At 41.3% G+C, this 14885-nt stretch overlaps 1 protein-coding gene across 2 annotated transcripts in view; it reads left to right on the plus strand.

Moving 5' to 3' along the window:
- Nucleotides 1-14885, plus strand: part of heatr5a (HEAT repeat containing 5a) — a 169328-nt gene that overhangs the window by 23933 nt on the left and 130510 nt on the right. For both annotated transcript variants that reach the window (XM_080202886.1, XM_080202887.1), the window contains exons 4-6: nucleotides 6817-6925; nucleotides 7207-7356; nucleotides 11685-11856. In XM_080202886.1, the coding sequence (XP_080059012.1) occupies nucleotides 6817-6925; nucleotides 7207-7356; nucleotides 11685-11856 (431 nt within the window). The remainder of the gene's footprint in view (nucleotides 1-6816; nucleotides 6926-7206; nucleotides 7357-11684; nucleotides 11857-14885) is intronic.

Here is a 14885-nt window from a genome sequence, read left to right on the forward strand (position 1 = left end):
ACAGCTATTTTTGGAAACAACTTGGGTAGAACAAAAGTGATGTTGATGTGGGTGTTCTGTTCCAATCAAACAACGTTCATATGTTTTAAGTTTGTGTTGAAAAATTACATCATTGAATTAAGTCCTAGCTAGTGGATCTGGAACTGCCAAAGCCTGACAATACAAGGGATGTGTGTGGATTAAATCCAAGTGAATGTTGTCACCAGAATTGACTCATTCCCTATTCTGCACTTGGACGATTGTATTGAGAGTATCTGATGTTCTAAGTTCATTGCCAAGGTCAACTTGGTGAAAGGGTACTGGCAGCTACCTTTGACTCAGAGGACAAAGGAGATTTCTGCATCTCTGCATGTTATCAGTTCAAAGTTGTGTTTTTTGGCATGGAGAACTGTGATGCTTCAAAGACTTATAAGTGAAGTAACTGAAGGTTTTGGTCACTGTGCAATCTATATCATCAATTTGGTATTGTTCAGCCAGTTGTTCGAGTATTTGGAAGTAGCTGGATTTGTCATAGAACATTACAGCGCAGAACAGGCCCTTCGGCCCACGATGATCCCCCTACCAATAAACGCCAAAAAACCGTATGCCTTCTTAACAACCCTATCTACTTGATTCCCAACTTTCAGGGATCTATGTACACATACACCTAGATCCCTCTGTTCATTCACACAATTCAAAGTCCTCCCGTTAGCCCTATACTCAACACATCTGTTATTCCTACCAAAGTGAATTACCTCACACTTCTCCGCATTAAACTCCATCCGCCACCTCTCGGCCCAGCTCTGCAAGCTGTCCAAGTCTTCCTGCAAACTATGACACCCTTCCTCACAATCTACCACACCTCCGACTTTGGTGTCATCAGCAAACTTACGAATCCACCCAACTATACCCTCATCCAGATCATTAATAAAAATTACAAACAGCAGTGGCCCCAAAACAGATCCCTGAGGATTTGAATTTGTCATGAATTTGGCAAAGAGTGATTTCATCAGGGCACAAACTTTGCATTTTGGGACATGAGCTGATGGCACCATGAGATGCAAAGGTGCAGGCCATTTGGGAGTTCCCTGAAGCTACATCAAAGAAGGAGATTCTGAGGTTCTTGTGAAGCACTGTGTTGTGACAAGTTTCAATAGTATCGTATATCCACTCATCGAGTTGCTAAAAAAGAACCAAATGTCTAAACGGACAGAGCATTGTCAAACAACATTGCAGCATTTAACAGCTGCAGTGGTTAGACAGTTTTTATTTTGATAAACTGAGAAACAATTCAAATTGGCTATTAATGCTAATGACATTGGTGAGGGGCCATTTTGTGATGACCAGGGAATCAAAAAACCAGTGAGATATTTTTCCAGAATCATAGAAACCCTACAGTACAGAAAGAGGCCATCTGGCCCATCTAGTCTGCACCAACCACAATCCCACCTAGGCCATATCCCTACACATTTACCCGCTAATCTCTCTAAGTTGTGTATTCAGGACGCTAAGGGGCAATTTTAGTGTGGCCAGTCAACCTAACCCGCACATCTTTGGACTGTGGGAGGAAATCGGAGCACCCGGAGGAAACCCACGCAGACACAAAGAGAATGTGTAAACTCCACACAGTGACCCAAGCTGGGAATCAAACCCAGGTCCCTGGAGCTGTGAAGCAGCAGTGCTAACCACTGTGTTACTGTGCCGTCCATCATCAGAAAAAATATTCCATCATCAAAATTGAGACTTTGGGCGGGATTTGCTGGCCATGCTCACCCCAAAACCAGAAAATCCTGCGCAATGTCAATGGACTTTTCCATGGCCTGTCCCTCACCCGCTACGATTTCTGTAGTAGGTGAAACACAGGGGAGAATTTTTTGTTCTAGTGCTGGGACTACAACAAAGAACAAGGAAAATTACAGCACAGGAACAGCCCCTTCGGCACTCCAAGCCTGCACTGACCATGCTGCCGACTGAATTAAAACCCTCTACCCTTCGGAGGGCCATATCCCTCCTCCCCTGGCAGTGAGTTCCAGGGACCCACTACCCTCTGTGTTTTTAAAAAAAAAACTTGCCTTGTCCATCTCCTTTAAACCTTAAACCTGTGTCCCCTAGTAATTGACTGGTCCACCCTGGGAAAAAGCTTCTGACGATACATCCTGTCCATGCACCTCGTAATCTTGTTGACTTCTATCAGGTTGCCCCTCAACCTATGTTGTTCCAGTGAGAACAAACCAAGTTTCTCCAACCTCTCCTCATAGCAAATGCCCTCCAGATTGGGCAACCCTGGTTAGTGTTTTCTCTACCTCTCTAAAGCCTCCACATCCTTCTGGTCGTGTGGCGACCAGGATTGAACACTTATACTCCAAGTGCAGCCTAACTAAGGTTCTGTACACCACATCAAATTTTTTTTTAGTAGTCCTAATGGAACAGTCATGTATACAGATCGTAAATCTGGCAATGCAACACTGGACTTTTTTTGTTGGAGTCTATCACAACCATTTAATTTAAAAAAAAAAATTGCTGGATGAGAAAATGTGATAGCAGATGATAGAGTTTAAAAGACTGTCGACAATATATAAGTTTACTGGAGTTTATTGTTCTAATAAAGTATGCTAAAATGTTTTTAATAACTTAATAATAAGGAAACCTCTTGCTGGTTACCATGTACCGTCCTCTTTCGGTTGCTGAACCAGTATTCCTCTCATGTTGAACAACACTTGGAAGCACTGAGGACGGCAAGGGCACAAAATGTACGTGAGGTGGGGGATTTCAGTGTCAACCATCAAGAGTGACTTGGCAGCAGCATTACTGATTGAGCTAGTTGGCTCCGAAAGGATATAACTGCTCAAGTGGGTCTACAGTGGGTGGTGAAGGAACCAACAAGAGGAAATAACGTACTTGGCTTCATCCTTATCAGTCTGTCAGCTGCAGATGCATCTGTCCATGACAGTATTGGTAAGAGTGACCACTGCACAGTCCTTGTGGAGACAAAATCCCACCTTCACACTGAGACTAACCTCCATTGTGTTGTGTGGCACTATCACCGTGCTAAAAAGGACAGACTTCGAACCGATTTAGCAACTCAAGACTGAGCATCCATGAGGTGCTATGGGCTATCAACAGCAGTGGAATTGTTCTCCAGCACAATCTGCAACCTCGTGGGCTGGCATATCCTCCACTCAACCATTACCATCAAACCAGGGAATCAACCCTGATTCAATGGAGAGTGCAGGAGCAGCAGCAGGTATACCTAAAAAAAAATGAGGCATCAACCCTGTGAAGCCTGTAAAAAGAACTACTTGCATGCCAAATGGCAAAAACAGCAAGTGCTAGACAGAACGAAGCAATCCCACAGATCTAAGTTCTGCAGTCCTGCCACTTCCAATCAAAGATGGTGGTGAACAATTAAACAATTGACTGGGGGAGGAGGCTTCATAAATATCCCTATCCTCAATGATGGATCCCCAGCACACCAATGCAAAAGATAAGACTGAACTATTCAGCCAGAAGTGCCGAGTGAATGAACCATCTCGGCGGCCTCCCATGGTCCCCAGCATCTCAGATGCCAATCTCTGGCCAATTCAGTTCACTCCACATGATATCAGAAAATGGTTGGAGGCACTGGATACTGCAAAGGCAATGGGCCTTGATAACATTCCGGCAATCTTAGTGAAGACTTGTGCTCCGGAATGTTACTCTCTGCTAGCAAAGCTCTTCCAGTACAGTTACAGCGTGGGCATCTACCCAACAATGTGGAAAATTGCCCAGGTATGTCCTGTACACTCAAAGCAGGACAAATCCAACCCAGCCAATTACTGCACAATCAGTCTATTCTCGATCATCAGTAAAGTGATGGAAGGGGTCATCAACAGTGCTAACAAGCAACACCTGCTCACTGACACCTAGTTTGGGTTTCGCCAGCAGCACTCAGCTGCTGACCTCATTACAGTCTTGGTTCAAACATGGACTAAAGAATTGAATTCCAGAGGTGAGGTCAGAGCGACAGCCCTTGATATCAAGGCTGCATTCAACTGAGTGTGGCATCAAATGCCCTAGCCAAACTGGAATCAATAGGTATTAGGGGGCAAACTCTCCATTGGTTGGAGGAAGATGGTTGAGCTTGTGGAGGGTCTGTCATCTCAGCTCCATGACATCTCTGCGAGAGTCCCTCAGAATAATGTCCTAGGCTTAACAATCTTCAACTGCTTCATCAATGAACTTCCCTCCATCATAAGGTTAGAAGTCGGGATGTTTGCTGATTGCGCAATGTTCAGGACCATTGACTCCTCAGATACTGAAGCAGTCCATGTTCAAATGCAATAACATCTAGACAATATCCAGGCTTGGGCTGACAAGTGGCAAATAACATCCACGCCACACAAAATTCAGGTAATGATTATCACCAATAAGAGACACTCCTAACCATTGCCCCTTAACATTTAATGGTGTGACCATCACTGAATTCTCTGCTGTCAACATCCTTGGGGTTACCAGTGATCAGAAACTCAAATGGACTCATCACAAACACAGTGGCTACAAGGGCAGATCAAAGGCTAGGAATACTGTGATGAGTGGTTCACCTCCTACTCTGAAGCCTATCCACCGTCTACAAGGCACAAGTCAAGAATACTCTCCGCTTGCCTGGATGAGTGCACTCCAACAACAATCAAGAAACTTCACATCATCCAGGACAATGCAGCCTGCTTGATTGGCACCACATTTATGACCATTCAATCTCTCCACAACTGCGCTCAGTAGCAGCAGTGTATACTATCTACAAGATGCACTGCAGCAATTCTCCAATGATCCTTACACAGCACCTTCCAAGCCCTCAATCGCTTCCATCCAGAAGGACAAGAGCAGCAGATAAATGGAAAGACCATCACCTGAAGTTCACCTCCAAGCCACTCCACCATCCTGACTTGGAAATAAATTGCTGTTCCTTCGCAGTTGCTGGGTCAAAATCCTGGAATTACTTCCCTAATGGCATTGTGGGTCAACCCACAGAACACGGACTGCAGCGATTCAGAAGGCAGCTCACCACCACCTTCTCAAGTGCAACTAGGAATGGGCAATAAGTTTTGGCCAGCCAGCGATACCCATGTCCCACAAATGAATAAAAGAAAGTTGGACAAATTGGTCTATGAAATGAAAACTACTTTTAAAATTTAGACACTTCATTTTTTTAGGAGGCATGTCACAAAAAGTGAATTTTTTTGCTTTTGCACAAACAAAATCAAATTGTTGTGTATTTTGTAAACCATGTCTGGCCAGCAGGTAAGAGAAAGGAAAAAGAAAAAATATGGAACAGGGTGGTTTTTGCAATTGATCTATTAGCAGTCAGTGCTGAGAGCCAGGAAACAGTTTAGACATGGATGTGGTGCTGAAGAAGCAATAGCAGAAGAGAGAGGCAACCAATACCAGGAACCAGTTCAGCCAGAGATTAGGAGCTGAAGGCAGCAGTAAAGAGGGGAAACCATTCCCAGGAAACAGCTCATGTAGGGATGAAGTGCAGAAGTAAAACCATGTTTGTGCAAAAGATTCTTTTCTTTGGTTGAGCAAAGAGCATTTGCAAGATCTAGTGATTTAAGCTGTACAGTGTGATAATCACTGGCTAGATTTGACCAATGTATTCATGGTTGTTGTTTGGGGAAGATGGGGGTAGGGGGGGCATCTCAGCAGATTTTAGGATTACAGAGGAAAGAGATACTTGAATTTTTAATCTTTGACGGACTAAGTGCATATTTTTAATTTGTCCATGTATAAGATTGTTATTTGTAGTTTTTTATCTTTCTTCTACTTTCCTTAAACAACAAATAAGAGAGCATTTATTAAAGAGAGGTCTGAGTTTTTGCTGTTCCGCAAATGTTTCTTGCTAATATGGAAAAGAAATGCACCATGGGAAACCACACCACTGGAAACCAGTGTTTCAGGTTGGAACACTCTTGCACAAAACATCAGCAGGGTCACTTAGTTTCCCTCTTTATAGACTCTGCTCTCATTTTTGAGAAGATAGATGCTTCTCAAGCCATTGCTAAAATTGCTGAAAAGTACATACAGTGGCCTAATGGAAACTAATTGTCTTTCAGTTTCTTGCTGTGTTGGAAGATGCTTAATGTCCACTTGGCACTTCATGCAGCAGCACAACTGAAAACAAAAATTTGCGAGAAACAGGAAATCCAGCCGATGATATTGTATACTAGTACTCTGTACCGTTCTACTTCAATATCTTGAAATAATTCTGTAGAATCTATTTCCCGAGGAAGAATTTGTTTTGCTTTTTGCCCCCTTATTCCTTCTGTATAATAATCGCGACAAAACTCAAATGATCAACTGTTATATTATTCTTTTTACTGAAATTTACAAATTCACCTTTCTCTTTGAAGGCATTTCACAAGCTGAGGTTATTTAGATAATTTTTTTTTCATTTTGCACCTGTTTTTTGGTTTATTTTGTGAAATCTGGTCAATTTTTAAGAAAATCTAACATGTTTTATCAGATGAAGTAATTATTATCTGTTACGTCTTCGAGCATAAAACAGAAAATGTCAGGACACTTAGCAGATCAGGTATCAGCTTTGGAGCAAGAAAGAGTTCATGTTTCAGGTTGATGACCTTTCAAAAGAACCTTTCTGTTTTTTCTTCTTCTCCAGATGTTGCCTGACGCACTGAAAATTTCCAGCATTTTCTGTTTTTAGTTCAGATTTCTAGCATCTGCAGTATTTTCTTTTTGTTTGTCTTCAAGCTTGTGTTTTTCAGAACAGGACAAGCAATTTTCTTTTAAATAGAATATTAGTGTTTAAATCGGCACAGTTCATTCAGATTATTGGTTTTAAAGGGCTGCAGTTGCTTCTTTGGGAGCTTTGTATGAGCAACTGGGAAGAATGCTGGGGAATACATACCTGGACACTGTTGGAAACTTACTGAAAGCTATGAAAAGTGCTGAGGTAAGAAGAGGCTTCCTATCAGAAACTCAAAACATAGAATTTATTTTGAAGTAAATGTGGCTGGATTAATAAAATCAATTTCACTTGTTATGGTATATGGCCAGTCTAATAGATAACTACAAGTTTCAAATATTGGTTATTGTGCCAAATGTTAAGGAAAATGCTAAATCCCAGTATATGTTGGCAAGCTTACTGTTTCGTAGCTATTGCAGCTGTACAATAATATCATACTGATGCGAGTGAATCTTTAACATCAGTCTCTGGAGTAATTTGTCATCTAGTCCCAAGGACGCTATGAGATTATGCTGAGTTTGCAGAAGATCCTTTCTGGACAAGGAGCTACTGCTGCACCATGTCACAGAGATATCTACAAAGCTGCTCGCTTGTGTTTAACCGATCGATCGATGGCTGTTCGTTGTGCTGCAGCAAAGGTATTGCATTTCTCAATTTTTAATGTTACTTTTTAGCTACATTTGAACTGAAAAATGTCTGTCAACCTTGTTTCATTTCCTTTTTAATTGTATTCTTGCTTGTATAATAGCACAGTAACACCTCTAAGGCACCTTGACACAGTTTTTTTTGAAGAGAAAAATTGAATTTGTGGAATTCTAGGTTTATTCGTCAGAAACAATAACAAGCTCGTAGATAACATCAAGACCTTGGCATTTAGTGTTGTTTGTGAAGAATGCTGAGAATGTTAATCTGCCACCCAGTATGAGGAAATACAAATCTGATGATGTGTTCAAACTACGTCATTTTCATTTGAGTAATACAGATAATGGGATAATGTATTGGTTGAAATTATGAGATCAGACATGGTTACAAAAAGCTGAAGGAGGCCAACAACAAGTGATTGTAAGAACAAGATTAAGCCCAAGAGATTCTTGAGTGAGGACAGAGAAACTTATTCACACAAAAGGCTGTGGAAATAAATTCTCGGGTTAGAGGTTGAACTAGAAACTGTCAACATTGAAGATTTAGACAGTAAATAGCATGTGCTGTGTGGACGTAGGAAGAAGAATTAAAGATATTTGCACTTGCGGAGGGTAGCCATTGATGAAGATTGATTTGGCTGAGTAGTTGTTTGTGTTTGAAGCCTCCAAATATTTTTTTCTTGTAACCTAATTTCACCTGGCTAGGCATAAAACCGGTTGATTCTGAGCCCCTGCCCATGCTGCTTTTGTAGCCTTTCATGAGGAAGTATGCAAAATTATTTTGGTTTTTGCGTGATGAAAATTTAAAATCATAAAGCATGGTAAAAATGCATTCATTGCTGATAAATGTGATCACAATATCTTCAGGCTGTTTCAGGTCCTGCTTCCTCGGTGCTTTTTGCCCCCCTGTTTTCTCATCATTTCATTCTCCTCTTGCCCCTGGCTGTGATTATTTGTGTTGCAACAAAAGAGGGAACGCTTCCTGCATATGTGCAGATGCACTGATAGTAATGTTACGGGTCTACGAATGTTTAGAGTGAGTGCTGCTTTTAAGCACTGCTAAGAACATAAGAAATAGGAGCAGGAGTAGGCCATCTAGCCCTTCGAGCCTGCCCCGCCATTCAATAAGATCATGGCTGACCTGAAGTGGATCAGTTCCACTTTCCCGCCCTCTCCCCATAACCCTTAATTCCCTTGTCTGTCAAAAACCTATCTACCCGTGACTTAAATATATTTAGCAATGTAGCCTCCACCACTTCAACGGGCAGAGAATTCCAGAGATTCACCACCCTTGTGAGTGAAGAAGTTCCTCCTCAACTCTCATCTAAACTGCCCCCCCCCCCTTTATCTTGAGGCTGTGTCCTCTAGTCCTGCTATCCTTTCTAAGCGGGAAGAATCTCTCTACCTCTACCCTATCCATCCCTTTTGTTATCTTATATGTCTCTATAAGATCCCCCCTCATCCTTCTAAACTCCAACGAGTACAGACCCAGTCTACTTAGTCTCTCTTCATAGTCTAACCCCCCCATCTCCGGTATCAGCCTAGTGAACCTCCTCTGCACTCCCTCCAAGGCCAAACTATCCTTGCGCAAGTGTGGCGACCAAAACTGCACACAGTACTCCCGCTGCGGCCTCACCAGTACCCTGTACAGTTGCAGCAAGACCTCCCTACTTTTATATTCGATCCCCCTCGCTATAAAGGCCAGCATTCCATTCGCCTTCTTGATCACCTGCTGCAGCTGCAGACTGGGTTTTTGCGACTCGTGTACAAGGATCCCCAGGTCCCTCTGCACCGTAGCATGCTTCAGCTTTTCGCCCTTTAAATAGTAATCCCTCCAACTAATATTTCTGCCAAAGTGGATAACCTCACACTTGCTAACGTTATACTCCATCTGCCAGGTCCTCGCCCACTCGCTCAGCCTATCCAGATCTCTCTGCAGACTTTCCACACCCTCCACGCAATTTGCTTTACCACTCATCTTCGTGTCATCAGCAAATTTTGTCACCCTACACTCAGCCCCCTCCTCTAGATCATCTATATAAATGGTAAATAGCTGAGGCCCCAGCACCGATCCCTGCGGTACTCCACTAGTCACCAACCGCCAATCAGAGTAGTACCCATTGATACCAACTCTCTGCTTCCTATTAGACAGCCAATCCTCTATCCACGCTAACACCTTACCCCCAACTCCGTGCACCCTAACCTTCTGTAGCAACCTTTTATGAGGCACCTTATCACACGCCTTTTGAAAATCGAGAAACACCACATCCAGCGGTTCCCCTCTATCCACCGCACTAGTCACATCCTCATTGAAATCCAATAAGTTTGTCAAACACGACTTCCCCTTAACGAATCCGTGCTGCATCTGCTCTATCAAACCATTCTTTTCTAGGTGCCTTGCTATTTCTTCTTTGATGATGGATTCAAGCATTTTTCCAACAACAGACGTTAAACTAACCGGCCTATAATTCCCCGCCTTTTGCCTGCTACCTTTTTTTAAACAGCGGCGTAACATTAGCCGTTTTCCAATCTTCCAGCACTTCTCCAGCATCCAGTGAATTTTGGTAAATAATCACCTAAGGCATCCACTATCACCTCTGCCATTTCCTTCAGAACCCTGGGATGCATTCCATCTGGTCCTGGGGACTTGTCCACCTTCGGTCCCATTAGTCTATCAAGCACTACCTCTCTCGTGACAGTAATCGCATTCAGGCCGTCAACTCCTACCATCCTTCTATCCTTAATATCCGGCAAACTATTTGTGTCCTCCTCCGTGAAGACCGAGGCAAAAAACTTATGGCCTTAGCCACTTCCTCATCTCCCATCACTAAATCCCCCCCTCATCCTCTAAGGGTCCAACGTTCACTTTAGCCAGCCTCCTCTTTATATATTTGTAAAAACTCTTACTGTCCTTTTTAATATTTAGTGCTAGTTTAGCTTCATAGGCTATCCTTCCTTTCTTTATCAACTTCTTAGTCATTCTTTGTTGACTTTTAAATCTTTCCCAATCTTCTAATTGCCCACTACTTTTAGCCACTCTGAACGCATCAGCTTTTAATTTAATACTCTATTTCTTTCGATAACCACGGCTGGTTATCCCTTCTTTACCATCTATTCCTTCTTTACCATCGGAATATATTTCTGCTAAGCACAGAAAAAGATCTGCTCTGCTCTGCTGTGTGTCACTGAATTAGGCATTTTTTTGCAAGCTGGTGTCTTAAGTGTCTCTTTTTTGCCACCAAATCGATCAATTGAAAAAAAAATTAACTACTCATTTTCAAAGTCAAGTTCTTGAAATGGTAAAAGTAATTGTGCTTTTTAAATGGTTTGTTTCACCTTGAATTTTTGTCATTAGATTTTTAATTATGAATTCCCATGCATAGTCAAAATTGAGGAAATCTGTCTTGTGAATTACAGTAGCACAGTGGTTAGCACTGCTGCTTCACAGCTCCAGGGACCTGGGTTCGATTCCCGGCTTGGGTCACTGTCTGTGTGGAGTTTGCACGTTCTCCTTGTGCCTGCGTGGGTTTCCTCCAGGTGCTCCGGTTTCCTCCCACAGTCTAAAGATGTGCGAGTTAGCTTGATTGGCCATGCTAAATTGACCGTAGATGCATAGGTCATAGAGGATTAGTGGGTAAAATATGTACAGATTGCGGGTTGGGCCTGGTGGGATTGTGGTTGGTGCAGACTTGATGGGCCAAAAGGCGTCTTTCTGTACTGTGGGGTTTCAATGTTTCGATGTAAAAAATTTCTGAAACGAGTTGACCTTTAGTGCAAAACTTTAATGTGTGCTTTCTTAATAACTGTGCATTCTATTAATATGTCCTCCTTCAGTATTTAAACTAAAACGCCACTCACGATTGGACCAGGGACCCACAGTCTGAGATTGCATCCCATTAATTGCTAACTGAATTTGCCACGCATTGTAAGAACTCCCATTAAGTCTTTGCAGCTTGGTTAACGGCTGCACGGTAGTGTGAGGAGGCAGTGGTCATACCATGTAGATGCATAGTACATGTTTTATATTTCTAATATTAGACTTGGCACAGATTTGTCCCAGCCTTTCTTTCCCATTCAGACATTGAATTTTGTAACGGAGAGAATAAGTTCTTGAGCTTTATTGTCCTTTTTAAAAAATGCAGATGTTTTCCGAAATTTTGATATGTGGTAAAGTTAGGCATTGACATTGAATGGTTTATTAGAATAATTAATCAATGGAATTGGGGCATATGTTTCAGTGGTGCCTCTGGCTCCAAATAGATTTTATACTCCCATGGTTGCTGCAGTGCAAATTCTGAGAAACTGTAACATTTTTGTTTTTTAAGTGTCTTTTGGAACTTCAAAATGAAGCTGTATTTATGAGGACCACAGAATTAGAGAATGTTGCTACACTTTGCTTTAAAGCCTTTGAAGGTTCTAATTATGATGTGCGTGTGTCCGTTTCAAAATTGCTGGGTGCTATTCTGGCTGCAGCCGTGGTGCCAAAACAGGATCCAGGTAGGTGCTATATTTGAACTGTTGAATTTTTTTGTCGTAATTTTACTTGAACCAGTTTGGATTCTGAAATGTGATTTCACTATATAAATATAACAAGATAACAGATTTAAGATTTGTTTCTGATTGGATGTATCTGATTAAAATTGATCATTCTTGCAGTTATGCCAACAGTGATTTTAGTGAAAATGGGAAATGTATCTTTGCACTTGAAGTAATCCAAACCAAATGCTTTTTAAAAGTGGCTGATCTAACTGTCCAACTTCAGTCATCCATTGTGCATCTTTCTGTCTGGTGTTGCTTTTTTAACCAGCTATGTCTAACTTCAAACTGAACATTTCACTTGCAAACTTCCTCTGGAAGTTTTAAAATTTTAATACAATTTATCTCTGTTTGTCCCAACCAGGTCATCTTGATAGTGCAGCTTGCACTCTGCATCTCTTGTTCTGGGTGTCCTTAGTGGGTTTCCTCAGAACTTCTCGCAGTACTATTCTGCAATTAGAATCACTCATTTACAAATGTACCCATCCATTACCTCACCCACTGTCAAACTTGACTATGTCAGTGCTTTCCTAGCTGGTAACATTCTGCTGATGCAATCTCACTCACTCTTAGCCTCACTGCCATATGTTGTTTCCCAAACCCTTAGTGCCTCCGTTTTAAAATTATCATTCTTACATTTAAAATTACTTAAAGATCTTCCTGGACTCTAGCTCGACAACCTTCATCCCCTGACAAACTCCTCAGAGGTTTCAATTCCTCCTCTTGTGTGACACCTGTTTCACTCTACAATTGACAGCTATGTATTCAGTTGTAAGGACCTTGCTCTGGAATTCCTTCCCTAAATCCCTGCACTGCTTGATTCTCTTCTCTTTTTATAATCTATATAAAAGTCACCTCTTCAAGGAACTTCTTTTAATCAGCCCTTTCTCTTGCAACGTCCTAATATCTTTGGATCCAATTTCTTGCCTCAATATGCTTTTATTGAAATAACAGGAACTTTGTGTTTGAAGTGGACCGTACCATAGAAGAATCCCATTCATTATTCCTTCCTTGTGAGCAGTTGGTCTGTACGTCCAACAATCCAGCTTTGAATGGATATTTAATCAGTGAAAAAAAATTGTGAGCTTGTTCACTGTTTCCTCACGCACACAACTGAGTTCACCCATTTTATTTGAATTTAAAAGTTAGGTGATACTATTGTGATTCAAACCCATGTCTGGGTCTGAGTTTGGCACTCTTATTAACTGAGTTTCTCAATTTCATTTTGGGGTTAGATGTGTGGTGACCTGGGTGCTTTTGGAAGCATGTGTTTTCCTCATGTTGTGACCTTTTTAAGACCAAAGTAGGCTGGGGAGTATTCCAAAAGAGTGTTATAAGTGTCCTGATTATGACATTAGGTTTCAAGAAATTTCCATGTAACCAAGTGTAACCAAGGGGATGACCGACTAAGAAGCAAAAGGTAAATAGAAAGTTAATTGCAGCGCTGTTGAATTTCAGTCCACTATCTTCTGTTTGGCAGTTCAGAACACAGAGAATCCGGGTGGGAGAAAATGAGCAATATTCTCTCTCTGAATGGTGCAGATTTTTGTTTGGCAGTTTTAGAACAGATTCTGGGGTGTTTGAGGGAGTTGTGCGGGGGGCGGGGGGAGCGGTTCTCTGAGAACAAAGCAGAGACTGTTATTGTAAGTATTATGCAGTTGAAAAGGATCAAACACTGAAAGGTCTGTGTTTCACATGGGAACCAACTATCTCGGTAGAACCAGGAATGATCTAAGACAGCTTGAGGAGCTAGGGACCCTATTAAAAAGCAGAATATTAAATGCAGTCATGTCTGGATTGTTACCTGAACCATGTGCAAATTGGATCTGGTCAAGCAGATTGAAGAATTAAGCATGTGGTGTGGAAGAAAGGATTTCAATTCATGCAGCACTGGCATCAGTACTCAGGGGAAAATGAACTATTTTGTTGGGATGGGCTTGATTTCGGGTATCCTGGCCAATTGTATAGCTAGAGCTTTAAACTAGTGGCAGGTGGTGACACTGAGGTGAAGAGAGGTTTAGAAGTCCAAAGAGAAAAGCCAAGGTATCAGAACAGTTTAGCAATGTGAGCAGAGTTGGACAAAAAGAGATACAATTTTGAACAAAAACTACATCAATGAATAAGGTCATTGCAGGGATTATAGGTAGAAAGTTGATATTAAAGATTCTTTTTTTGAGTGCATTAAGTGTCCAAATAAGATTGATGAACTGATGGCATAAAGATAAATATTACATTTAATCGTCATTATAGAAGCATGGTTACAAAGTGATCAAGGATGCAAAATAAATACTCAAGAATATACGCACAATATTTGGGGAAGACAGATTGGCAACTTTCTTAGATCTAGTATTGGGTTTTGAAGGAGGGTTATTATGTCATAGTAAATAATTTGAAGTAGGGTTATTATTGCCATGGGGAAATAATAATTCCATACCAAGTTTGCAAGTAACATATTCTAATCTCAAACAAAAGTCCTAAAGTTTAAAGCCAAATACATAGGTATGAGAGGAGAACGTGATGTGATTAACTGGGTAAATTGATTAAAAGATATGGCTGTAAATGACCAGAGAGAAATATTTAAAGAAATCATTCAAAATGCCCAACAAAGATATATTCCATGAAAAAACAAAAACTTAACAAAGACCCATCTGTGGCTCACTCAGGAAGTTAGGGCTAGCATTAGATTTAAAAAGAGGCTTGTAATGTTGCAAAAAACAGCAACAGGTCTTGAGGACTGGAGTATTTTAGATACAAGCAGATGGCAACCAAAGAGTTGATAAGGGAAAAAATAGACTGAGCATAAACTAGTCATTAATATATAAACTGATCCTAAGAACTTTTATGAGTATATAAAAAGGAAGAGGGTAACGGAAGTAAATATTGAGGTTTAAAAACAGGAGAAAATGGAAGAGGCATTGAACAAGTATTCTGTGTCTGACTTTGCAGTGGCAGGCGCAAGTTTTGTACCAGAAATAGATGGTAACCTGCGG

This window comes from Carcharhinus amblyrhynchos, chromosome 14 (genome assembly GCF_965287045.1).
Source record: "Carcharhinus amblyrhynchos chromosome 14, sCarAmb.v2.hapA, whole genome shotgun sequence".
Classification (NCBI taxonomy): Eukaryota; Metazoa; Chordata; class Chondrichthyes; order Carcharhiniformes; family Carcharhinidae; genus Carcharhinus; species Carcharhinus amblyrhynchos.